This window comes from Chelonoidis abingdonii, chromosome 4 (assembly GCF_003597395.2).
Source record: "Chelonoidis abingdonii isolate Lonesome George chromosome 4, CheloAbing_2.0, whole genome shotgun sequence".
Taxonomy (NCBI): domain Eukaryota; kingdom Metazoa; phylum Chordata; order Testudines; family Testudinidae; genus Chelonoidis; species Chelonoidis abingdonii.
In genome coordinates, this window is record NC_133772.1 from 104,824,386 (window position 1) to 104,850,207 (window position 25,822).

General features: G+C 38.7%; 1 protein-coding gene across 4 annotated transcripts in view; it reads left to right on the plus strand.

Annotated features, from left to right (window-relative positions):
- NPAS3 (neuronal PAS domain protein 3) overlaps positions 1–25,822 on the plus strand; it is an 842,887-nt gene that overhangs the window by 235,653 nt on the left and 581,412 nt on the right. For 3 of the 4 annotated variants that reach the window (XM_032798433.2, XM_075065506.1, XM_032798435.1), the window contains 2 exons: positions 17,187–17,431; positions 17,544–17,594. In XM_032798433.2, coding sequence (XP_032654324.1) covers positions 17,187–17,431; positions 17,544–17,594 — 296 coding nt within the window. The remainder of the gene's footprint in view (positions 1–17,186; positions 17,432–17,543; positions 17,595–25,822) is intronic. The other variant, XM_032798434.2, reaches the window with a different exon arrangement.

The window sequence follows — 25,822 nt, forward strand, 5'->3', positions numbered from 1 at the left end:
ACTTTAGCATCTATGTGGATAATGACTCTTTGGGAAGCTCAGGATTTCATGGCCACAATAAGAATCATAACCATGTAGTTAGGTGCAAGGTCAATATTCAGAATTATATTGAGACCTTTCTTGTTCATCCTCATCCTGGATACCCTCAGAGGGAACATACAGATGGAAGTACTTGCATGTTGATTGCAGATGATATCTTTCTGTGCAGTAAGGTGAAAGATATGGAGGGATTTGTTGGGGAAATATGGGCTCAAAATAACTAGAGAAAGAAGACTATATGGTGTGTAATTTCAGTAAAGTGAACACTGAAGAATTATCCCTGAAACTAGGTGGGTAGACAGTACTGAAAATGCAAAATTTCAATTATCTGTGTTCCAGAAAATGGAGTACGATATTAGAGCTAGGATAATAAATGCCTGGCTCAAATAGAGAGAGAGAGAGAGAGAGAAAGAGAGAAGTGGTATGGGACAGGAAGATACCAGTAAGATTATAAGGGAAAGTCTATAAAATGGTTGTCCATCCAATTATAATGTAGGGATGTGAGCATTAGTCAACAAAGAAGCATAAGCAAACTGAGCATGAGCAAATATGTTCCACAGAAATGCAAATGTGACGATAGGTGAGTGATGTAAGCAAGAAAGACCACATGAGAAATGTGCATATTAGACACATGCTTGGATAGCACCCATAAATGAAACAAATTGAGAGTGTAGGCTCAGATGGTTTGGTCATGTCCTGACTACTGTGTGGGTAAAAGAGTTGAAAAGATCAAGACTGAAGGAAAAAGATGAGAAGTCACCCCAAGAAGTAGTGGTGGGAAGTCATGAAATAAGATGTTAGCATGGGGTGTGATAGAGGATATGACATTCAACGGAGCATTTTGGAAGGAGAAGACTCGTAGAGCAGACCCCTTTGATGGGCTTAATGCAAGGAAGAAGAACCATAGAAATATCGTGTGGTGGGTTGTTGATATAGTTTATGTAGGTGGGCACACTCTCAACCTCTTTACTTGGGTGGGATTATAAATGGAAAGGATGGCAGTTATTGCTTTGTAATAAAGCAGGGAAGAAGCTGAAGGCAAGGAGTTTTCAGGGAAGGGGCTTCACCTCTGAAATTTGCTTTCCCCGGTGGTTGTTGGCTTATAAATCACTCTGGCCCTTCTGGGAAAATGGTTTGAGTGAGCTCTACAAGTTGATGTCTGAGTCCTAGTTGGAAAGATTTCATTTATATTTTATAACTTTGGTGATAACGTGTATGTTTTATTGCTTTTTTTTAGTCTGTGCAGCATGATGGATGCATTTTAAAATAAACGTTTTGGTTCAAAAAAGAAAGCTGTACTGATGACAAAGAAAGTTCTGTAAAAATATGTTTCAGTAATTTCAAATATGTAGGTCTCATGACCAAAGTACAGACTGAATTAAAGAAAACGTATATTTTATTTTTATATTAGACACGCAACTTAGAATCAAAAGCAATAGAGTTACTTTTTTGGTAATATTTGGTTAATTTTATTCTTTTACTAAATACAGTAATTTCAAAGTTTGTGTAGTTTGACAGATAGAGACCACTTTCTTACTCTTTTCATAGTTAGGCGTTTTTAATGGAGGTAAGTGTTGTTAATAGAGAATCAGATTTATGTCTGATTGGAAAATAAAATAAAAAAATAAAGGTGATACTGTCCTAATAGAGATACTAATCATAGTGATGTACATTGTAAACAAGTTTGATAGACATATACTAACTGACCTAAGGAAAGATTTAGGAATATTTTTACTTTGATCAGAAAATATTGCAACATCATGAGTAATCTTTGTGTACAAACTGTCCATTTTTTATGGCACACTCTTTTTGGCCAAACAACCTCTGAAAATTGTATTTAGAAACTGTTCATGGTCTGCTATTCCAGTGAGTTGTAAAATAATGAATGTACCACAGTTCTGGGCGTAAATTGGGTATATGTCATGTGCAAGTACCTGATTTGAATATGCAATTACAGTAAGGACATAGATTTTTAAAATAAGGCGTAAATGTCGACAGCCAAGATAAAGCACATATTCCTCATTTTTGGTTATATGCATAACAAGTCTGAAAATAAAGAGATTCTTTATCTTCAGTAGATGAACTCAAATAGTGTCTGAAAAAAATCTTAATTTCTCAAATACAGCAGTATTTGCAATACTGGAGGAGACCACAGATATCCTGACTCCAGTATTATGCCTCTGGCAGTGATCCAGTAATATGCCTGGCCAATTGTGAAATGCTGTACAGAGAGAGAGGGAACCTCCCTTCCTGACCCCTCTGGGAAACAGTATGATTTTTTAAATTATGCACAGCTACAATTGTTGTTAAAAATATAACCATATCAAGTCCTGTAAGTCTCTGAAATGTGTACCTTGAATGCATTTTTCACGTTCAGATAACTAAAAAATGTCTCTGTGAATTTGTATCAAACTTTTCACAGGCAAAAAAATCATTTCTGGGCTGAGACCCAGCATGAAAAATTTTGGACCTAAAAGTTATTTCTTGAAAAAATTATATCAGACTGAAATTGGAAATGGAATTTCCATCAACCATAGCTGTAATATTACTACCATGCTGCAATAATTTGGTCAACACATCCCGATGTAAACAATATTCTTCAGAAAATATTAATCACAAAATCGAATTGATAGTTGTTAGTATTGACCTTTCTAGTCCTTGTATATAAACTTTTACAGTAAATGAGGATGAGGGCAGGAGCGAGGGAAAGGACATATTGTAGATTTTGTTGAGCCTTGATTCCGTAATTTGTTCCATAGTATTCTAAAATTTTGTTTCCAAGTATTTTTGAACACTTACACTATTTAGTTCTATTTTATCTCAATGTTCTCCAGTTTTCCCCCTTCCATCTGAAGAGGCAATGGTATGTAATAAGAACCACCCCTATAGGACGTGTGACTCTGTGCAAAGTAACATATGTAGTCAGAGGCCTAGTCAACTCTCTACCAATCTATAAAGGGACACACATGCACCCTTCTGCTTGCCCTGGTATGTAGGGGATGCTTTCCCTCTCCCCAGCTTAGCTGGAAGCCTCTGCAACTGTAAGTGATCCATTCCTACATGCACTGGGAGGCCAGGAGGGGTAACCTAAGCATACTTTTCTCAGTGGGAAGGTAGGGTGAAGTGGATAAGGACAGTTAGCCTATGTAATTCCTGCTAGCACTGGACTAAGGCACAACTACAGATGAGGGGTCAGTTCAAAGCATTACCCTATGCAACATCTGTTATTGTTTCTTCTCAATACCTACATCGTTGCCAGCTCTAAAAGTTCACAAATCATGAGTTTAGATCCCCCAAAAATCATGAATTTGGCTTAAGAATCATGAGATTATTTAAAGACTAATTCTTGGGAGTTTTTGGTCTTTTGATTTTTTTAAAACTCCACTGACCATCCCCGATGTGTGTCTGACAATTGTAGTATTGCCACCTCTTGCAAATTTACGGTGAGTCAGGTAATTCTAGCCCCTTCCAAAAGAGCTCTCACTAGAGGACTCAACAGAGATCAGGACCCCATAGTGCTAGGCACTGTACAAACAGATAGTAAGAGACATTCCCTGTCCTAAAAAACTTGCAATCTAGTGTAAATCATGGTGGTGAGTTTGTGATGTAGGACTTGCTGAAGGCATCTAATAAAGGGGCCATCAAATTTCTGTCAGATGGAATTTTGTCCCTTCTGAATTGGACAGGATTCAAACTTGGTGACCTACAGCTGCAAGGCTCTAGAATTAATTAATAGTGCACTCAGGCATCCAGTCTCCCGTAAATGCTACTGTTAGATCTTTGAGAATGAAGCTTAATTTATGGAAAGATAAGTTTATTAAATCAAACTCTGACATTTTTGGAGCTTGCACAGGTGGCAGGGTACCTATACTAACAATGAAATATTCATATTTTTTCTGCCCTGCCATTCCTCCCCCCCCCAATCATGAGGATTTGAGCACTCAGCTTTCATATCCTCATCATAGACTTCCTCCATATCAGCTGTAGAAGTAGCAGAAGGCAAAACATGTTGTATTTGCAAGAGTTGACGACAGCATGGCTATGGTACTTCATTGGTTGCCCCTAGACGTACTATAGTAAAGTTGCACTTTTCCTCTTAATACTGAGTCAATTACTTCTTTATATGTTTAGCTGTATATTCTCTTGGCACATAGCTCTTGTTACTGTTAATTGGAATTGCCTATCCTCATTGACAGGAGAATACTTTTCATCCTGTTTTGGACTAAGACCTGTAATGCTAAATTTGTTTCCAAACTTCAGTCACAAAGAGATCAGTGCAGGAAATTGCTGCTGTTCCACCAAATTAGTTTCTCAGATAGCCTTTTAATTGGAGCCCATAACTCAGATTTTTAGTATTTTAGGAAGATGAACAATACAAATTGAAATACAGATATTTTCCAGAAAGGGCTCAGTTCAAAGAAGGCTTTTATATACAGATGAATCTACTAACAAATAGCATGTCATAGGATAATGAGACCGTGTTTTCTTCAGTTCACATTTCCAAACTACACTGCTGTGAAAATAAGTGGAGTGTTTATCTATTCTCTCTTAAACTGACAGATTTCTGTTAAAGACCAGCGTGCCCATTATAGATAGAGCATATGTATACAAAAAAAAGTCAGTACTCTAAATCAGCAACCCAACACCTCCAAATACAATATATTATGCTTGTTCAGAACATTCATTGCCCCTAAGTATTCTTTTTTTTAATGTAGAAGGCTTCAATTTATGTTTAAGAACAAGTAAACTATAGTACTTTGACAGCCATTCACACTTAATTCTGTGCATTAAACCAACAGCATTCTTTTCCACAAACATCCATTGTTAGGACAATGCTCTCAGACAGAATTTATGAGAAATAGAATTATGTTACCAAGGAGATAGCATTTACTATAATGAAGAGTAGATCCTAGAAAATGGCCCCTTTTACAGCAGCTCAGAACAGAGCCACAAAAGCAATTGATTGGTCTTGGCATTTAGTCTTATATCAGCTGTGTCATCCATAGCTTCAGGAGTGAGAACACTAATCTAAAGTGACATTTCTGTTCTGGTGGGCTTTTCTGCCCTGATGAAAGCAATTACTTCATTCCTAAATGATAATTTGCAGGAGTTTCAACCACTTTAATTGATAATTTTTTGTTCTGAGAAGTTCAATTGTGAAGTGATTAGCTGATTTGGTAAATAGAAATTTAAGGTGTGAAATGTACAAGTTGCTTCAAGGTAAAGTGCTGTTTGTTTGGTGCTGCAAAATTGCTTGATAAAACTGTAGTTTCTCTATTATCCTGACACTGCCAATTGCATGGTTCAAAAAAAGATCACAACGTTACAGTTCAGTTCTAGAATTTGGGTCTGAGCTGAATGGTACAATTAAAAGATTTGGTGTTATATCAGCATATTTAATTGCTGTTTGAATTAAAGTGTACAAGAGTTTAAAAAATTGTGTAGGGACATTGCTTAGACATCCTGAAAAACCTGATAGCTTCCTATTATTACTGTTCTAATAACTCACTTGGAAAGTAAAGCCTGCCATTTAAAGCACTGCGGCAAAGATGCTTATTGGTGATAAAACAATTTAATAAGATTTAAACAGCTTTACTGAGGGAGAGACCATGCATTTACTTGATACACTTCTGTAACATTTTGATATCAAACAAATACAAAACCTAGATGTAATTATCAAAACCGTGGGTTAATATGTGCATTATTTTTAACAACTTATAACATCTCATTTACAAAAATTGTTGACATACCTACAGCTTATTTTTTGCTACATATAAGGAAAGACAACATTTTAATAGTATTCCAGGTCTATGATATTTTCTTGTATACAGAAAAAAAGTGGTCATTTCATGTGTTAAATGAGAAATATAAAGCAAAAATGAAGGTCAAACTGATTTAGCACATCAAACAGTCTTTGTCAGCGAAGCTTAATATATCTTGAGTTTGTGGAACAAATGAAATTTTGCTGCTATGTTACACTTTGCTTCCAAACAACCATTACAACTGGTTTTATATATTGTGTGAGCATCAGACCATCAAACAGTGCATCTTTACTGACGTGTTGCTGCAGTGATGATCTACAGCAGCAATCTGCCATTTATATAAGGGCAAAATGTGCATCTATATTTAGTTGTGAAATTGGCCTATTATACTCTTGATGTTTACAGAGGCTAACATAAATTAATGATGACAGCTATGAACAGTGCATTAGTTAAGCAGCAGAGTTCTTACCTTGAACTTGAAGATTCCAGCTTTAACTTGAAGCATATACTGTGTAGCTTTCTTCACACATTAAAGAAAGGTTTCTGCAGTCATTACTTTTTCTTGGACAGCATTAAAGGGTTTCAATTTGTGTACTATGATATTCATGATAATGCCAGATAATGGTTTTGTTTACATTTTTGGCTAACTTTTGCCTTGTAACAGCACTGATATTTATGGAATGGAAAAATGAATGCCCCTGAAAAGTGTTTGTTCATGCACAGGGCTTGATTTGATTGACTTTGAACTTAGTCCGATGTCAGATATATCTAGTCTGATGAGAAGAACTGTTTGGAAAGGCATTGTGGCTCAGTGGATTATATGTTGCACTTTCACCCGAAAGTCTCCTCATGCAGCACATGTCAGAGCAAGTGTAGATATTGATGCGTCTGATGAAGTGGGTATTCACCCACGAAAACTTATGCTCCAATACTTCTGTTAGTCTATAACGTGCCACAGGACTCTTTGTAGATATTGTAGTAACTATGGATTCCACTGATAACTATGACCAGAGATCTGACCAAGTACTGAGGATGTTCAAAGGTTCATGAATTAAAATCCTGGAGTCGTTTGATGAATTTTTGACAGTTTAATTTTTAATACAGGTTTGCCTTCCTCCTTGGAAGCTGCATGCCAGATTGATAAATAGTAGAACTGTGCAATGCTAGGCTCTCCTAAGCAAACAATTAGGGGAATCCATAAAAATCTGCTTAGCTGATTTCTCATATGTACTTAAAAAATAAAATAAATATTGTTCTCTTCTATGTAATAACATCATTAGTTTAGTAATCCAAGAAATTTTTAAATTCTGAGTTGGGATACCACCTGTAGAACAAGGGAAGTATCTGTGGATGTGACACAGTATGCAGTTTTACCAAGAAAAATAATAACTGGGATAAAAGAAAAGCTGAAAGGGGAAAAATACCTATTCAGAAGTTAAGTCAGAATAATAAACACAATCCAAAGGAGCCATTGATAATAGTATAGAAGCTAGAAATGAACAAAACTTGAGGATGGCTTAGGTATTGATTTTCGTAGGCTATTTGTATTTAATTTACAGTTTTGCAAAACCAGGCATGATTTCAATTAAGATTAACATCCTATAAGACTACAGTATATTTTGTTTCATTTTCCTCTACTCATTTGTAACTGTTATATTGAAAAAAAAAACTCTATTATTTCACAAGTACTTTAGAACTGCCATTGGAATAATGTGAAAAACAAAACAAAAAACATGGAGAATCTTAGCATCAGCATTGCTGTCTCCTCCCATCATCAGTAATGGTACAAGCTGAATGCCCCTGTCTTTCTGCCTTCACAATGCTCACAAATGTATGGTGGACCTGGAACCTTTCCCGTCACAATACATGACCATATGGTGGTTCTGTGCCCACCATCCAAAGTCTTGTTGAAGTTGTATTGTCAAGCAGTTCTGATTATAGCATCCATTTGGTACCTATGATCATGGTAATTGCCTGAAGTGCACTAAAAATAAGGTTTTGGTGCATAAACAGGGTGATTCACAATCACCTTTGTGTCTTCTGATGTTCAATAAACTTTTCCTAATAATTAGTATATTACTTTGTACATATGTAGAACTTCCCCTTCAAGGTTCTCAAGATAATTTTACAAATATTAATTAACAAATTTATAAGTATTATTAAGGTGACGATTTTGTCACAGAGATCACAGAAGTCATGGAATCCATGACTTCCAGAGTCCTCCATGACTTCAGCCTGCAGCGGCCAGGAGCTGTGGGCTCTGGGGTCCCCTGAGAATGCCGAGCCCCCGTGGGTGGCAGGGTATTCTGGAGCTCCAATCTCCACTGCCAGAGTTCCGAACCGGAGCCCCCGCAGCTGCCTAGCTGCTGTGGGTGGTGTGGGGACTCCGCAGCTCCTTGTTTTTCTCACTGATATTTTTTAGTAAAAGTCAGGGACAGGTCGTGGGCTTTTGTGAATTTTTCTTTATTGCCCGTGACCTGTCCGTGACTTTTACTAAAAATATCTGTGACAAAATCTTAGCCTTAATTATTATTCCTATTTTACAAATGAGGAAACTGAAACATGGACTGCTTAAGTGATTTACCAACGACACACGCAAATGTTGCAAACCCAAAAATAGACTGAGTATCTCTTAACTCCCAGTATTGTGCTTTGACCACGAGATTACCTTTTTCCACTCCGTCTCTTGGGACCAGGTGGGTAGAATTCTTGACACAAGCTCAAGGGGAAAAGGCAGATCTTTGCCCATACCTATGGACATATGTAACCATAGATGTCCACCACATTGGAAGAACCAATATTTTTAAGGTCAGTTGTCGTGGCTGTTCACCCATGGCTAACTGACCTTCTGCTAAGGTCAGAGACAATACGTTCTGCCACAGAGGGAGAGAGAGATGTTTGTCATCACCACTTCCTCTCCCACAAGCAACTTCCTTGTTGGAGGTTCAAAAGAATGTCTGAAATGTGAACGGGACCAGTTAATGGACCATTACTTTTTCCCCATGTTTTTTTTTCTCTGTCAGTAGCCCATTTCTTTTTTCTATATGCAATCTTAATTCCCCCCATTGTTGCATTAATCAGTTATTGGAGTGCACTGAATATACCCTTTCAGAAGCCACTGTGTCAAAGTATTGGCCAAAAAGTTCAGATACAATAATAGTGGCATAAAAGCACAAGAAATCCTCTGTTGCAGACTGTTGGATTCAGTGCTATTCCAGTTTCTGTCTTTTAGTTTAATTTGTCACAGGTCACTGATGCACCAGGATCATCAATGAAGTTTGAGAGAGGGGCATTTATATGACATAGCATTGGTGGTGATAGACAACAGATTATTATAATACCCCACTCAAACATTAATAGCCAGCTGCTGTGCTCACCCACTGATGTGAACCATCTTTAACCCCCACCTAGGTTGTCTTTGTCCCCATGAACACAACAGCCAAAATTATCCAAGTCAGAAATGTGGCTAAAAGAGGGACTGATGAGAGAGTGCTATGTTAGGTCACAATGTTTGAAATCTCTCTCTCTCTCTCTCTCTCTCTCTCTCTCTCTCTCTCTCAAATCAGCTAAAATTGACCCATCTATGTATTCAGTTGCATAGATTTAACTAAAAAAGAATAATACAGTGATGTGATGCACTGTAGGTTAGTGATAGTAAGTTGAATACAAGATAAGAAAGTGTGTTTCTAGTTTCAGAGTAGCAGCCGTGTTAGTCTGTATCAGCAAAAAGAACAGGAGAACTTGTGGCACCTTAGAGACTAACACATTTATTTGAGTATCAGAGGGGTAGCCGTGTTAGTCTGGATCTGTAAAAGCAGCAAAGAATCCTGCATCTTATAGACTAACAGATGTTTTGGAGCATGAGCTTTCGTGGGTGAATACATGCTCATGCTCCAAAACGTCTGTAGTCTATAAGGTGCCACAGGATTCTTTGCTGCTTTTACATTTATTTGAGCATAACCATGTCGAGGTTCCCTTCCCACCCTGAACTTTAGGGTACAGATGTGGGGACCTGCATGAAAGACCCCCTAAGCTTATTTACCAGCTTAGGTTAACAGTAAGCTGCCACCACCAAGCGTGTTCCACATCTTAGGGGAGAGCCACTTGGAACTCTGCCTTTCCCCAAATATTTCCCAAGTCTCTAACGCCCCCTTTCCTGGGCAGATTTGAGGCTAATTCCTCCCCCCCCCCAAAAGTCCTTACACCCCTTTTCCTGGGTAGGCTTGAAAGAATATGCTTATGTTCAAATAAATTTGTTAGTCTCTAAGGTGCCACAAGTACTCCTGTTCTTTTTGTGTATTTCTAGTATTTACCATGTATAATTAAAAAACTACTGTACATTTAGTAAGTTGTGTAAGTAGCAGTCTATATTTACAGTGCACTCCATTTATAAGAATTGTTGATGTAAGAATCAGCTGCATATAGTGATCAAAACCACTGGGACAAAATCATTCCTATACTAACTAAAATACTCTGCTTGTAAGAATCAACTGCTTATAAGAATCAAAATATCCGGGATGGACGTGACGCTTATAAAAGGAGTGCACTGTATTTCCATACATCATACTACTTCTAACCTAGTTACCTATTTAACAATTAGAGGTGTTATCTTGGCTACCCTAGAAAATGTACAGAAAAAAATGCAGATAATTGAAAGTCTGTGTTATTTAGTGGTTAGAGTTAGTGCATAGGACTGGGAGTTAGGACTCCGGGGCTCTAGTCCATTATCTCCCAATAACTCACTGTGTGATCTTGCACAATTCACACAACCTTTGTGTGTTTTAGATTCCCTTTTATAAAGGAGATATAATATCCATCTGATGACAAAGGTGCTTTGAGGCTTAACTGAAGAATGTTTATTGTGCACTTTGAGATATTTTGGATGAAAAAGACTACAGAAATGTTTTAATTATCTGTATTTAATGATTACATATAACAATATAGACATTATTAGGTATTAAATATTATTGTACTGGATCTGGTTTTGCCGCTACTAAATGAAATCCTTATTTCTATTAGAGGCTTAAGAAATTCACAAGCTGAATTTGTGTATATGATGATGATCACTGCTGTCGCTGTACAGTGCTGCAAAGAATTCTGGGCTCTTTCCGTGTTTGCATGCCTTCTTGTGAAAACCATAGGCACAGGAACTAGGGGTGCGAGGGGTGCTGCAGCACCCCCAGGTTTTATGCGGGCCGCTGGCCCCATTCTTGGGGCCCCACACCCAAGGCTCTGCTCCTGGGCCCCTGACCCCCAGCTCCCAGAGCTCCATTCCTGGGGCCCAGATCCCATGGCTCTGCTCTCAGGGTCCTGGCCGCCGGCCCCCATGGCTGAGGCTCCACTCCTGGCTCTGCGTGTGGGGTCCTGGCTGCTGGCCTCGTGCCTGGGGCTCTGCTCCTGGCCCCATGCCCGCCCCCAGCTGTGGTCCTGGCCTCAGCGCCCTTACACCTGGGTCAGCCTCCTCTCAGAGACGTGGCCCTGCTCCTGGCCCCAGCTCTGGGGGGTGGAGGGGGTGTAGACAGGGGCATGGGGGGGGGCATGAGGTAAAAAGTAAAAGCTACTTTCAGCACCCCAACTATTAAATATTCCAGCACCACTGGTGATAACACAGGATTTCAGTAGCATTACAAAAACTGATTTGCTCACCTTGTGAGAATTTGCTGCATTTTTTGGTACTAGCTAATGAAAATGGGCAATAGACTAAAGTACACACAGTGTCATTGCCATTGGCTTCAGCCATTAGATCATAGTTTCAACAACCTTTCGTCCCTAGAGCTTTATTTTATTGCTGTAGCCCTCCAAACCAATCGCTATTTATTACAAATTCAGTGCTGTCACTTTAAAAGACTATGGGACCTGTAGTGCTGGTGTAATTATGCAGGGTCAGAGTTGTGGAAACTGACATTTCAAAAGAATCTCACTGAGGGAATTCTTGAATTGTATTGAGAATTGGGTTTAAAGGGACAATGTAAAAATGTGTCCAAATTAAAAAAGCCCAAACAAGCACAGCCATATGAAATCAGAGACAAATAACAATGGCTCCAAGATTGTATTTTCAAAATACAAATAGGAACAGTTGTGCGTAAATATAAACATTCACCGATTCTATTTGAAATACAGATTTGCAGCATGAAAAATTGAAACTGAAACTTACTTAATTGATTATCTTGTCAAAACAGAGATGAATGCAGAAAATAAACAGACCATTAATAATCTGAGGAATTATTAATGTTGGTCAGCATATATGTTTATTTTGTAACCTTTTAAAAAAAATACCATGGTAGTCTGTATAATCACAGAGTGTGAAGCTCTTCATTTTTGCAAACTATAAAAGTAGAAGATACATAGAATACATGTTGGGCGTGGTAGAAAGGGTGTATCAGTGTAAGACCGGAATGAGCACAAGAATATTGAAGTCATGAGTGAGTTATTCAGGTTATCCCAAATGAGTGTCAATAAAACTTTGATACCACAGCACACCATCATGTATTCTGCATCTACCATGTTTTATGCCCCACTCGTATAAGGGAGTGCACCCTTCTAACTCCAACCATTTGCAGAGAGTGAATGGAATTCACTATAGGGTTTGTGGGTACATTGTAATGTAAACTTGGGGTTAGTAGAACTCGAGATAGCAGATCCTGGGGTTGTCAACCTAGGGCTTGAGCATCTATTCTCATTTGTAACCCCAGGTTAGGAATTGTTGGACCTTGGGTCCCATCCTGGGGCTCCAGCATCTACACTGTATTATATGGGTCCAAGTCTAACCACTCATATCCCAGATTTGTGGGCACTCTAGCCCTTTGTTGTTGGTGAAATGTGGGAAAACTTGATTGCTCTGAGGACAAAGAAAGTCAGCCCATGGGCTTGTGAAATACTTTTGGCAGAATCCCAGTGCACAAGTCCATTGTGACTGTGTCTACGCAGCAAAGCAATGGGACTTGAACCCTGGGTCCTGGCTTGGCTGAGACTCAGACTTTCCACTCCCATGAGGTCCTGGGGCCTGAGTTAGTGGGAACCCTGGGTTAGTGGGATTTGTGTGTAGATGGAACAGAGTTCAGGCTTGAGCCTGAACTCAAACCCAGGTCTTATGTTGCAGTGTATACATACAGTTAATGTTCTCAGGCTAAATCTTCCCTTAGCCTAGGTTATTATTGTTATTTTCTTGTAGTTAGTTAGTATAGTATATATAGGATAGTTTAGCATACATAGTCCTTGCCTAGATGTATTTTTGTGCTGAGGATCCCGAATCCATAAGGGCTTCAAGAAGTGTGCTTCCAGTCCATTTGTTGCACAGCAGACTGACCCCTGTGTCTTCTGCGTCTGGCAAGACCACTCAGTAACTCAGTATATGGTTTGCTATAACTTCACTCCTTGCACATTAGGCTCCAGGCTCATCTGGCTTCTCAGTGCCCACAGCTTGATACTCCAGTGGGCTGGCTGAAGGTATTGAGACTAGCCTCCCTGCCTAGGTCCTCTGATGCAAGACACATTTTGCTGCTGTGGCCCCAACACTGCCTTCTGTGAGATCAGCTCTGGCACAGACCTCAGCACTGCCACCAATCGTTCAGTAAGCTTCATGGTGGTATCTGCAGCACAGTACAAGAAGGCATCTTACTCTGCCCCTTCTGACAGGAAAGGGTGTAACTTGGATGATTATGGCATCAGAGCCTACTCATCTGGCTCACTAGGCCTTCAACTGCCAATATCAAGCTGCTGAGTCCTATTTCAGTTATGCCCTGTTGGATGCCATAAGCCCCATCTTAGATTCCTTGCCTGAGGAATGGAAGGAAGCAGCCATGGCATTTGGCACCAAGGGTTGTATGCTCGATAGGTACTCTATAAGAACAGCAGAGAGGCCTTGGACATAAGGTGACCAGATGTCCTGATTTTATATAGGGACAGTCCCGATTTTTGGGTCTTTTTCTTATATAGGCTCCTATTACCCCCCACCCCCATCCTGATTTTTCACATTTGCTGTCTGATCACCCTACCTGGACACCAGTGCAAGAAAAGTGGCTCTTAGAAGGTTCTTTTAGCAGAATATCATAATTCTGTGTACAATGATGATGCACATATTTTGACAGAACAATGAGTTTTAGCAGATCATGACTAGGGCCCTACCAAATTCACGGTCCGTTTTGGTCAATTTCATGGTCATAGGATTTTAAAAATCGTAAAGTTCATGATATCAGCTTTTTAAATCTGAAATTTCACAATGTTGTAATTGTAGGGGTCTTGACGCCAAAAGGAGTTGGCGGGGGGGAGGGTTGCGATACTGCTATTCTTACTTCTGTACTGCTGCTGGATGCGGTGCTGCCTTCAGACTGAGCAGCTGGAGAGCGTTGGCTGCTGGCCGGGAGCCCAGATTTGAAGGCAGTGCCACCACCAATAGTAGCGCAGCAGTAAGGGTGGCATGGTATGGTGTTGCCACCCTTACTTCTGTGCTGTTGCTGGCAGGGCACTGCCTTCAGAGCTAGTCACCCGGACAACAGCCACCACTCTCCAGCTCTGAAATCAGCACAGAGTAAGGATGGGAATGCCATCCTTTAGGCAGTACCCCCTAAAAAACCTTGCAACCCCCCCATAACTCCCTTTTGGGTGAGTGTACCCCCAATTTGAGAAATGCTGGACTCCTCCCATGAAATCCCTATAGGTAAAAGCACACAGAAAACCAGATTCTACGGTGGGAGACCAGAGTCCACAGTCCATGAACCAGTCCATGGGAGACCACAGTTCACAGTGTTTTTCATGGCCGTGAATTTAGTAGGGCCCTAATCATGACCTTTCATGTGATACCTTATATGAGATATTACAGCCATATACTAATGGTACCTTCTTGGAACTCAAATCTTGTTCTAATGAAGCTAATAGGTACTTCTTGTGAGCCTCTGGCACAAGACTCTCTTGCTCTCAAACATTTAGCAATAAAAATAGCATTCCTCATAACAATTACATCTGGTCAGAGGGTCAGTGAGTTTAGTGCTTTGATTGCCACTGTGCCTTATGCTGTGATCCACAAGGACAAAGTCACCATGAGTCCCCATCCCAGCTTCCAGGTGGTCTCAAATTTTCACCTATCTCAATATGTTTTCCTTCCTTGGTTCTTCCCCAGGTTCTGTCACCATAACCTCACTGTAAAGAGGGTGTTCTGTTACCTAGAAAAGTCCTTTAGAAAATCCAGTAAATTATTTGTAATGTATGGGGAGAATCTATTACCAAACAGAGACTTTATCACTGAATTAGGAGATGTATGGAATATTGCTACATTTTAGCTAGGAAACCAGTACCTCCTGGTTTAGAGACTCATTGCAAGAGAGCAGCTGTAGTGTCAATGGTATGCCTTAGGCAGGTTCCCCCAGGAGAATATGCAAAGCAGCAACTTTGAGTTCTATGCACACTTTCACCAGACACTACTTCTTGGAGTTAGCATCATGCTCCAATGATGTTTAGGAGGGCCAGTCCATATTTAGCTAAGAACTCCTTGTCCTCCATCCTGGTAGGGAAGGACTAATCTCCCACAAATGAAAGTACACAAAGGCCCTCGAAGAAGAAAAGCGTTACTTACCAATAACTTCTGTTCTTCAAGAATTGCCTCTGGATTCATGCTACCTGCCTACCTTCCCTTATGCCTTGGAGTTCTAACTAATATGATATCAGGACTCTTCAGTTAGGCAAAAGGACCTGAAGTGGTTGGGGGATACTGTCTCTTATATAGAGTAGGGGAATTATATCACGCTGCAACTTGACACCAACGGCACGATATCCCAGAAAGGTGAATCTTGAAGAACAACAGTTACTGTTAAATAGCCTGTTTTTCCTGAATAGAAAGCTCCCTCTTCAACCCCTGGATGGTTAAAATACTGAACAAAATATTGCCCACCCTACACGTCAAACAAATAAAATTTCAGAGGAAATGCCCCATTGGAGGGAAAGAAGGAAAAATTTCTCTTGCATGTTGTTTTGAAAACAAGATGTTGACAGTTGAAGCTTGTCAGATATTTGGAATGTTGGAAAAAGGTTAGATTTTCTAAATCTTTTATTATATTTGTTGCTCTCCTCTGGACTCTCTCCAATTTGTCCATGTTTCCTAAAGTGTGGTGCCCAGAATTGGACACAGTACTCCTGCTGAGGCCTCACCTGTATCTTACAGATGATGCTCCTGTAATAAACCTCCAAATATTAACCTTTGTTGCAATTGCATCACACTGTTGACCTCATATTCAATTTGTGATCCACTGTAACCCCCAGATCCTTTTCAGCAGTATGACCACGTAGCCAGTTATTCCCCATTTTGTATTTGTGCAGCTGAGTTTGCTTTCCTAAGTGAAGTGCTATGCACTTGTCTTTATTGAATTTCATCTTTTTGATTTCAGACCAATTCTCCAGTTTATCAATTTTGAATTCTCATCCTGTCTTCCAAAGTGCTTGCAACGCCTTTCAGCTCCACAGATTTTATAAGCATATTCTCCATTCCACTTTCGAAGTCATTAATGAAAATGTTATAAATAATACTGGACCCATGACACATCCTTGTGGTTCCCCAATAGATGTGTCCTTCTAGTTTGACAGTGAACCATTGATAACTACTCTTTGTGTACAGTGTTTAAGTGGTTATGAACCCACCGTATAGTAATTACATTTAGACCACATTTCCCTAGTTTACTTATGAGAATGTGATGTGGAGCTGTGGTAAAAACCTTACTTAAATCAAGATATATCACCTCTGAAGCTTCCCCCTAACCTCATCCATTGGACCAGTAATCTTCTCAAAGATTCACATTAGTTTGGAAATAGAAGGAAATGGCCATATCATTATTATTAAATGGCAATACAAATATCCCAAGGATAAGGGACAACTGCTTGGATAAGACATCTCCCAAAGCACATGGATTGTCAGAGGAGAATGTGAGTGGCCCTTTGCTCTTCCCCCAGCTTCTCATAATGAGGCTTAATAAGAGGGCTTCTTAAAGCCAGAGGTATGGCCTTTGGTGGAGCTTGACGCAAAGCTGGGCTCTGATTGGTCAAGATGGTTAAGGAGCCCTTTTAATCCATCCAGGGAAACCGCTGGCAAATCCATCTGCCCTGTGAATGGGTGAGACTGATTGGTGGTCAGGGCGATCAGGCTTAGAGGATGACAGAACTGAATTAAGAATGGTTACTGAACTTGTTTGCTACTACTGAAAGGAAAATACCATAATTAGTATTCAAATATTGCAAGAGCACGGTATTGTTGAAGTATATCCTGAAAATTGCATATCTGTACATGTCAGCATTTGGAAAATGTTGGTAATTTATATAGGAACCCATCAACAAAAGCAAGTGGGTTAAATGTGACAGAACACTAATACTGATGAATGTCCTCCTTTGTTGTTTTCGTTTCAGTTTACAAGCCTTGCGAAAGGAAAAATCCCGAGATGCTGCTCGCTCTCGCCGGGGAAAGGAAAATTTTGAATTCTATGAGTTGGCAAAGTTGTTGCCACTCCCTGCAGCCATTACAAGTCAGCTTGACAAGGCATCCATTATCCGACTTACAATTAGCTATCTGAAAATGAGGGACTTTGCTAATCAGGGGGATCCTCCGTGGAACTTGAGAATGGAAGGACCTCCACCCAACACATCAGTAAAAGGTATGAAAATAGCATACTGTTTAGTATAGATTGTGGCAGCCTGTAGTAATATCTAAATTGAAATTTTTACCATCATCCTTTCTTCTTTCCCTGCATATCAAATCCTTTAAAGGGATACAAATGTGGAAATCTGAGGTCTGCATGAGAAAGACACCATGTGAAGGTGAAATAAACCTCTTCTTCTATTTATATTTTATTTAAAAGCAAACTTTGTCAGTATAACTATGATTGCAGCAAGGTTTCTGGGAGATGGAGATTAAATGATTTGTTGTAAAGTGATTTGCAGTTATTGTGTTTTTGTTTATTTTCATACTGTACAAAAATATGATTTTGGATAGAGCATGGTAACATTTTTTGGCTTGTGGTCATTTATTGTATGGTATATTAAAAATTGAATTCAGATTAATAGTAAATTCAAGCACTTCAAATTTTGTTGGTTACCAAAATGAAGACCTGAATTTCATTTATTTTCTTACCATTTATTCATAAAATATTTTGACCTCTGAGCTAATATAGTTAGAAATTTAGCCAAAATGGACCTAGTTTCAAACGTGAGCATCTCAAGTGTATGTTCAAATGAGCAGTTAGAGAAATAAAATGGGTATTTCTGACCTGTGTACCCATTGGAGCACCCAAACCCAGGGGCTGTTAGCCTTACTTTAGAACCCATATATGTAAATCGGTCTTGTACAGTGTTTCGGGTGATGTGTATAATCTTTTAAGACTGACATTTTTAGTGTCATCTTCAAATCCTACCTTTTCTCAGGCAGATAAGTGTGATCGCCCTTTCTGTTATAATTAATGTAACAATTTTTAATGAAGTTAGAAATACTGAAAGCCTTTAAAATCGTGGTTGTTAGATCTCTGGTCTATCTTTGGCAGAACTGAATTTCATTCTGTTTTATTTTGGCCATTAATTTTTATGTTTTAGAAGAGACGTATTCTAGATTGAGCAGGATATCACTAACCCTTCATTTTCTATCTGTTGTCGTTAGTTATACACTTGAAACACTGGACTGGACTATGTGGTATAAGGCTGTATGTAGTTGGAGGCATCAGAAGTGGCCACCTCTAAGGGATAGATAGGAATCTGTGACTTTGTAGGTCAGCATTTGACAGCTGGCTATTAGTATTGGTATTAGCATTGGCTATGTAGGCAGCTTTCAGTTGCCCTTCTTGCTAGAAGAAAGAATATTAGATGAAAAATGTCATAATTTTACACTGGTAGGAGGTAGACAGGGAGGGCAAAAAACAACTGACTTTCAGACTAATGATCTAGGGACCATACATGTGTTTGTCCCTATTCATATATGTCCATTTATATCATCTGCCATGTAATATTTTCCTGAAAGAATGGAAATGGCATCATCCAAAGTACAAGATTATGACTAGTTATCATCATGCTTGTGATATCAAAAATATGCAAGTGTTACTCTCATATCCTCTCATTCTGAAAAGTATATGTTCTTATGCACTGGGATAGCTGCTAAATACAGTAAAGCTGTTACAGTAGTGATGTAAAGTAAGTGGGTTATTGTTGTCTGTTGCATCTGTAATCTACCTGTTGAAATAACACATGCAGCTCTATATAATGCTCTTACAGGCTCTCTTTCCAGTAATACAGAATACAATGCTATTACAGGCTCTCCTGTGGTACAGAATGTCTGATTTCTGCAGGTCTCTGGGTCATGATTTAAAAAATCTTGTGTAAGTTTTCATAGTATACACTCTCCTTTTTCAGTGTCCTGTTTTGGAATAAAAAAATGTAATTGAACACTGGTCACTGTCAGACAGGAACATATTTAAATATAAGTACTCTGGCTCAGGTTCACCCATGCCTCTGCATACAAAAAAAGCAGAATGAAACATTTTAATGCTGTGTCTCCACCCCGTTGGAGGCTCTACTGCTGCAATTTTAGAAGTCTCTTTTTTTTAAGTGGAAGTTCACTATTACTAAGTAGGATTTTATTTTACACATTGCAGTGCCTTGAAATAATGTGGAGCTTTCACTCTACTTCACTGTACTAGTAAATAGTGTTTCATTATATATGAATTCATTATAAGCAGGTTCAACTGTACATTGCATGTATATTTTATTACTTCACTAGTTCTCCTTGAACATAAACCTGTTATACATTCCGATCAAACATTCATGAAATTACATCAAAAGAAATTCATTTTCATTTATTAAGGTCTTTTTCTGCTGCCCTTGAAAAAGTTCATATGGATAAACAAGCTCTCATAAATAGCCTGCAGCATCATATGAAGTGTGGTTCATAATCCTACAATAAAATGCAAGACATTGTACTTTGTGCGTCCCCAAGCAATTTCTTGAATAGACCCTAAAGGCGTTTGGAAAATTATATGAGAAGTACTTACACTGTGTAGGCAACTGCTTTTATCCCCCTTCAAATGTGATGGTCTGTTCATGTTAATAATTAAATTTCAAAGCTTAGTTTTAAATTTGTCCTCGACTATGTACAGCAATTTAATCTTTTTAATTTAGTATTTCAGAAAGGTCCTTTACTCTGCCCTGTATTCATCACAGCTTTTCTTAAAAGTCTATAAAGGCTGATGAGTTTGTTTTCTTATGCTCATTTTGTATAGATTATTCAAAGTTGCGGTTGCAAAAAGAACACTTAGGTGATGCTGTGTAATATTTCCAGAGTCAATTACTTCATGGAAATGGTACGTTAAGCAACTGGAAAGTAACAGATAGTTTTCTCCATTATTTTAGAAATATCTGTATTGTTATAATACAGATCAAGTCTACAATGAACATTATGCATTATTCAAAAAATGGCCAGCTGTTCTCAGCAGTGTTTCAGCTAAATAACTGATGATTGTAACCTTTAAAGAAATTTCATTTCGGTAACTATTGGTAAATCACTTCTCCATTCACAGTAATCTTTGTTTAGAGGCTGTCTAGAAACCATTATATCTTTTATTAATCTTAAAAGCAGTAGCCACTGATTTGACATTTGTTGGAACTAGATAAATTTTCTGTCGTTCTAATATAAGAAATTTCAGTCAGGTTTTTTTGGCCTGTTGTTTAAGACCTTGTTACTTGGGAATATTAGCCATGGTAAGCAATAATTTATATGTTTGCAGTAGCTGACTTTAAATATTAAAATTCTTAAAATCAAGAGGAGTGTCCTTATGACAGGCAATTAATATATAAAATAAAACATCTGTTTATAGACAATATCAATCGAAGAATAAGCAAGATACTTGAATATACAGTATATACTGAACCATAAGTTTTAGGGCAAAAATAATATTATCTTTACTTAAACCCTAATATTCAGTGGGTGTCTGTTCATGAGTAAAACAGAACAACTTCTAGCAAATGCCTCAGTATCACAAACATATATTCTAATAGTTTTGATCTGTCTGTAGAAGGGATTACACATCTGTTTTTCCATAACATGTGGTCAGTGTTTAACCAATAACTGGGACCTTATCTGGGACAATACTTAAATTATTTTGTGCATTCTGGCTGCCAGAGGCACAACAGGCTACATAACGTTTTTGTAACCTAAAATTGTAAGAATCATCTTGCTGTCTTGGGATAGTCTTTTATGAATCCCATTTATATTTCTACTGAAAGACAAAATGCCCAATGGATTATCTGAGAAATTACTCCAAGATTTTGGATGTTTCCCCCAAATGTAACCAACAGTATCACAAATATATGAAAGACCATGAACTTGTGTGTGCAGCTCTCCAAGAAGTTATATTTGTTGTCACTGAGAATCTTTTAAAAAACATGCATCAAGGAATGCAACGTTTTGTCGTATGTAAAATGTGGGGGGAGGAGGGGCGGGGAGGTTGACAAACTTTCTGCCACATCAGTGCTATTCTTCTAGTATTTCACTGCCAAATAAATTATGGATGTTAAGTCTTCCACTTGACCAGCATACCTGTCACTTGCCAGAATACGGAAAACCCTTTCTGATACTTTTGAAAAAAAACCCACACTTTTATTCTTTTCACTTACACACACTATTCACAACGTATAATACATGCCCATTTTTGTTATCCTTAGCACTGGCCAGTTCCCAAGATGACATAAAATTATTCGTTAGATAGAAATCAGACTTTGTTCATGCTAGGTGTTGCTTTTTATCTTTGGAGATTCAAGCGCATGCATAAGGCCATGCGTACAATTTCTTTTCAAATAGCATGACATATAGGAACTGGAATATGTAGCACAAGTTTGTGACATATCTATCTTTTTATGAAACAGAATTAATTATGGGATTATCCAGGATCTCAAATGGTGACGAATTGGTTGTAGGTTTTTGAACTGGAATATTTGCATTTTGATATATATATTTACAAACAGAAGCAGCCTACCTATTACCATTAGCAAGGTGAATGAATAATTCCAGCTAAGGTGTGAAATGGTCTTCAGTTAAACTGTTTTCAAATGATGGTAACTGAATCAGTGGCATGATGCATGAAGAATACCACTTTAGCTTGATTAGACCTCCTTTTGGCATTCCTCAGTCTGGACACAGAATAATTTTACTGATCTGTGATCTGGAGTTAAGAATATTTGGCAGTTTGGAACAAACTCAGATGTCACCATCTAAGTGTTTCAGCCCCAAACAGACCTTTTGAGTCACTTTTCACTGACAAGGTTATTCCTGGCCCATATATGGGTGAAGAAAGTGGGCAAGGATCAGGGGAAAGGGAGCTGAAGGAGCTTTCCAGACAGAATTGCAGCCCCTGGACATTAGGAGAGCAGGTGCTGCTATCTCCTTGCTCCCTTGTGAGTACAGAGAGGTATGGACAAGGCCAGGGGCAGCTCCAGGCCCCAGCATGCCAAGCGCGTGCTTGGGGCAGCATGCCGCGGGGGGCACTCTGCTGGTCACCGGGAGGGCACGCCTGCGGGAGGTCCACCGGAGCTGCGGGACCAGCGTACCCTCCACAGGCATGTCTGCGGGAGGTCCACTGGAGCTGTGGGACCGGTGACCGGCAGAGTGCCCCCTGCGGCGTGCCGCCATACTTGGGGCGGCGAAATGGCTAGAGCCGCCCCTGGACAAGATGATGACTCTTCTACCCCTACACATTGTTCAGCTGCTGGAAGCAAGCTGCAACGTGCAAGAGGGTGTATTGGTAGTCATGCTACTTCTGTATATCTGGGAGAAGAATTTCTCCCATTGCTCTACCTTGGTTGGGATGGTCTCACAATGCCCCTATTATGATACAGTGTTGTCCAAATTATTTTTCTCAATATCCAGTGACAATGAGTTTCATAGACAATTTTTTTTTAAATTCAATTTATCCATTTTACTTTTTTCCTCTTAATTTAAGGTTTCCTCTTTTTCTTACGTTGTGGGAGTTACCCTTCTCTATACCATTTATATTGTATAACTTAATCATATTCCCTCTTTTCACTTCCAGACATTCATGCCCTTTTCTATTTCTGCTGTGCATCTTTAATCTGGGGCAACCCCAACTAACAGCACCATAGAAACATACCATTATTTCTGTAATGGGATAAATATGTGGAGTAGGTAGTTCTGTTTCCATGTCCTTTTGGTCTTTGGGCGCCGTGCTGAGACTGACAATGGGAGTGTCAGTTATGATGATTTTGGTGCTGTGGATATATGTTAACGAGGAAATGAGCTAAAATCACAAACACATTTTCCATAAGCTGCAGAGCAGTCAGTAGTTGGTAATGATTTTTGATCCGTCCTGTGTGTGTAACACTGACCCAGGAGATGAAGGATCTTGCTAACATTATCACTTTCCTGATCCTTCCAGTCCCCTCCTAGTTAAAACTGTAGAATGATGCTAAATTTACATGTCCTCCTTTATTTGAATCACTAACTCTATCCATCACTTGTGCCAAGACAGAAAACATCTACTGCAGCTGTTAAGATATTAATGTTATTGCAAACATATAGTCAATCCAGTGTCAGTATTTTAAGGGTTAAATGTTGCTAAACCATCATCTTACAACTAAAGAGATACATTTAATCAGAGTAGCCAAACGGCCCTTATATACAATAATAAGGAAATAGAAAATGTGACTGTGTATTGTAGATCGTCTTTATCACTGCAGCCCTTACTGTGCTCATCTCTGTTCTTTTGCAGCTACAATTCATCTTCCTTCTTCTCTTATTGTGATATGGCCAACCAATCACAACTTTTTATTTCTTCGTGGTCTTTCTAAAGTCCTTTACTGCAATTTATTTTGTTTATCCATGGATTTGTATTTTGGCCTCTTACTATCACATCAGCTATGCATAGTTTCTTTCTCTGTTATTCAGTCCTTAAACTTTATTCCATCTTCCTTTTTGAGTGCTAGTGTTTTTTTTCTATATGTCACAGCTGGAACTCTTGAATTCTCAATGCAGCCTTGATGGTAAAAACCAAGTGGTGAAGAATTTTAAAAATTAAAAAGAAGAGTAGAAAGAAGGAAATAACTACATTTAAATAAAATAAGAGCTGCTCCTGAATCTTAGCGTCAGCTCTTTCAACATTTGAACCAATATTTTAATAACTTTAGCTCATCCAATCCTGTCTCATTGTTAGTTTTCACTCATGAGATAAATATCTACTGTCACAATTTCAACGGAGAGGAGATAGATACCTGTACTTGCGATCCATAGTTGAGAACGTTGACAAAGATGCAATAGTGACTGAGTAAAGGTATTGACAACTGCATAGGCTCCAACCTTGGAGAAGATGCGTAAATAAATCAGAAGGAATGTTCAGATTAAATTTAAGTCCATTTTTTGGGGTTATATCATGTTATATCATGTTGAAGGAGAACTCCCTATTGATTCCAAAAAGAAGTTCTGCTTAAATGTCAGTGAGCCCCTTTTTTTCTTAATCCTTTTAATAAAATGTTTTCACATGATTTATTATTAGTTTTTCCAGATTATGTGAACTTTTTTCTTTTTAAAAATATTAACATCTTAAATTATGTATTTGTTGCCTGTTCTATGTAATATTTTAAAATAATGGACAGGAAGGGATTTGTCAATTAAGGGGTGCAAAAACTCCTATGTCCCAAAGATGCTTGCTCTGCATTTTTCTTTTTAGTAACCTAAAATGGGACAAAAGTAAATCACTGTTGCATTGTTTTCACATATAAAATGAAAAAAAGATTGTTGGTATCTGTAAGCTGCCATATTTGGGGAAAAGACTTGAACTTTAACCTTTGCTCATTTCATTCATTCTCATCTTTTCTAAGCAGGGCAAAAGCATCTTCTAACATTACCACTCTTATGATGTAGTGTTTAGACAGATGCTCAGTAAAAGCTGATTCCTGCAACATTCATGTGATAAGCCCTGTTTACGTCACTGGGATGATTTATATGAGTAAAGGCACATTTAACATGGCTGTGTAGTTGTGGCATCAGCACTGGGAGAGAGCTCCCCAAGCGCTGTAAAAACCCCACCTCCACGAGGGGAATAACTACCAGCACTGGAAGCGCGGATCCCAGCACTGGTGCACTGTCTACACTGCTTACAGTTCTGAAACTTGCAACGCTCAGGGGGGTGTATTTTCACACCCCTGAGCGAGAAAGTTGCAACGCTGTAAAATAGTAGTGTAGACAAGGCCTAAGAGTTCTGGGACCAGGTGATTGTGTTTGACATTCTTGTACCCTGGTTCCAATTCAGCAATGCATTTAAGCACGTGCTTAATTTCCATTAAAGTCAATGAGATTTATGCATGCATTTAAAGCAGAGAAGCATTTTTATGTGAAAAATGTAAACCTGACTTTGTATTTCCTGTATTCTATGATTGAAACTGTAATATTATTATAATCATCAGAAGTGGCTATCTAGATATTGGGAACAAGTACTAGTCTAACCCTGGCACTGAAGTGTGAAACACATGGATTTATTAGTAATTCTCATTCTTGTCTAATTATTATATTGGATACCTGTGATCAAAAGGGTAGTCAAGTAGGGTAGTCAAGGGTAGTCAAGTAGGGTAGTCAAGTTAAACCTAGGTATTTCAAAGACCAACATATGTATATTGGAATATCTATCTATCTATCTATCTATCTATCCACATACAATATGTAAATACAACCATGGTTTGACCACAATATCGACATAGCTTAATTTCTGCTAATATTTCACTGTGAAGCTGGGGGAAGGAAGCTAAGTTTCCACCAAATTCTACTCTACTCTTTATTTATGCTGAAATAAATTTGTTAGTCTCTAAGGTGCCACAAGTACTCCTGTTCTTTTTGTGGATACAGACTAACACGGCTGCTACTCTGAAACCTGTGCTCTTATGGTCTCCCATTTCAATCTGGGATATAAAGTAAAAAATAACTATGAATTCATTGTATTCTCATTCTGTATTTAAGTCTTTCCCAGGACATTACAGAGATCAGCAAAGACTGTTGTCATTAG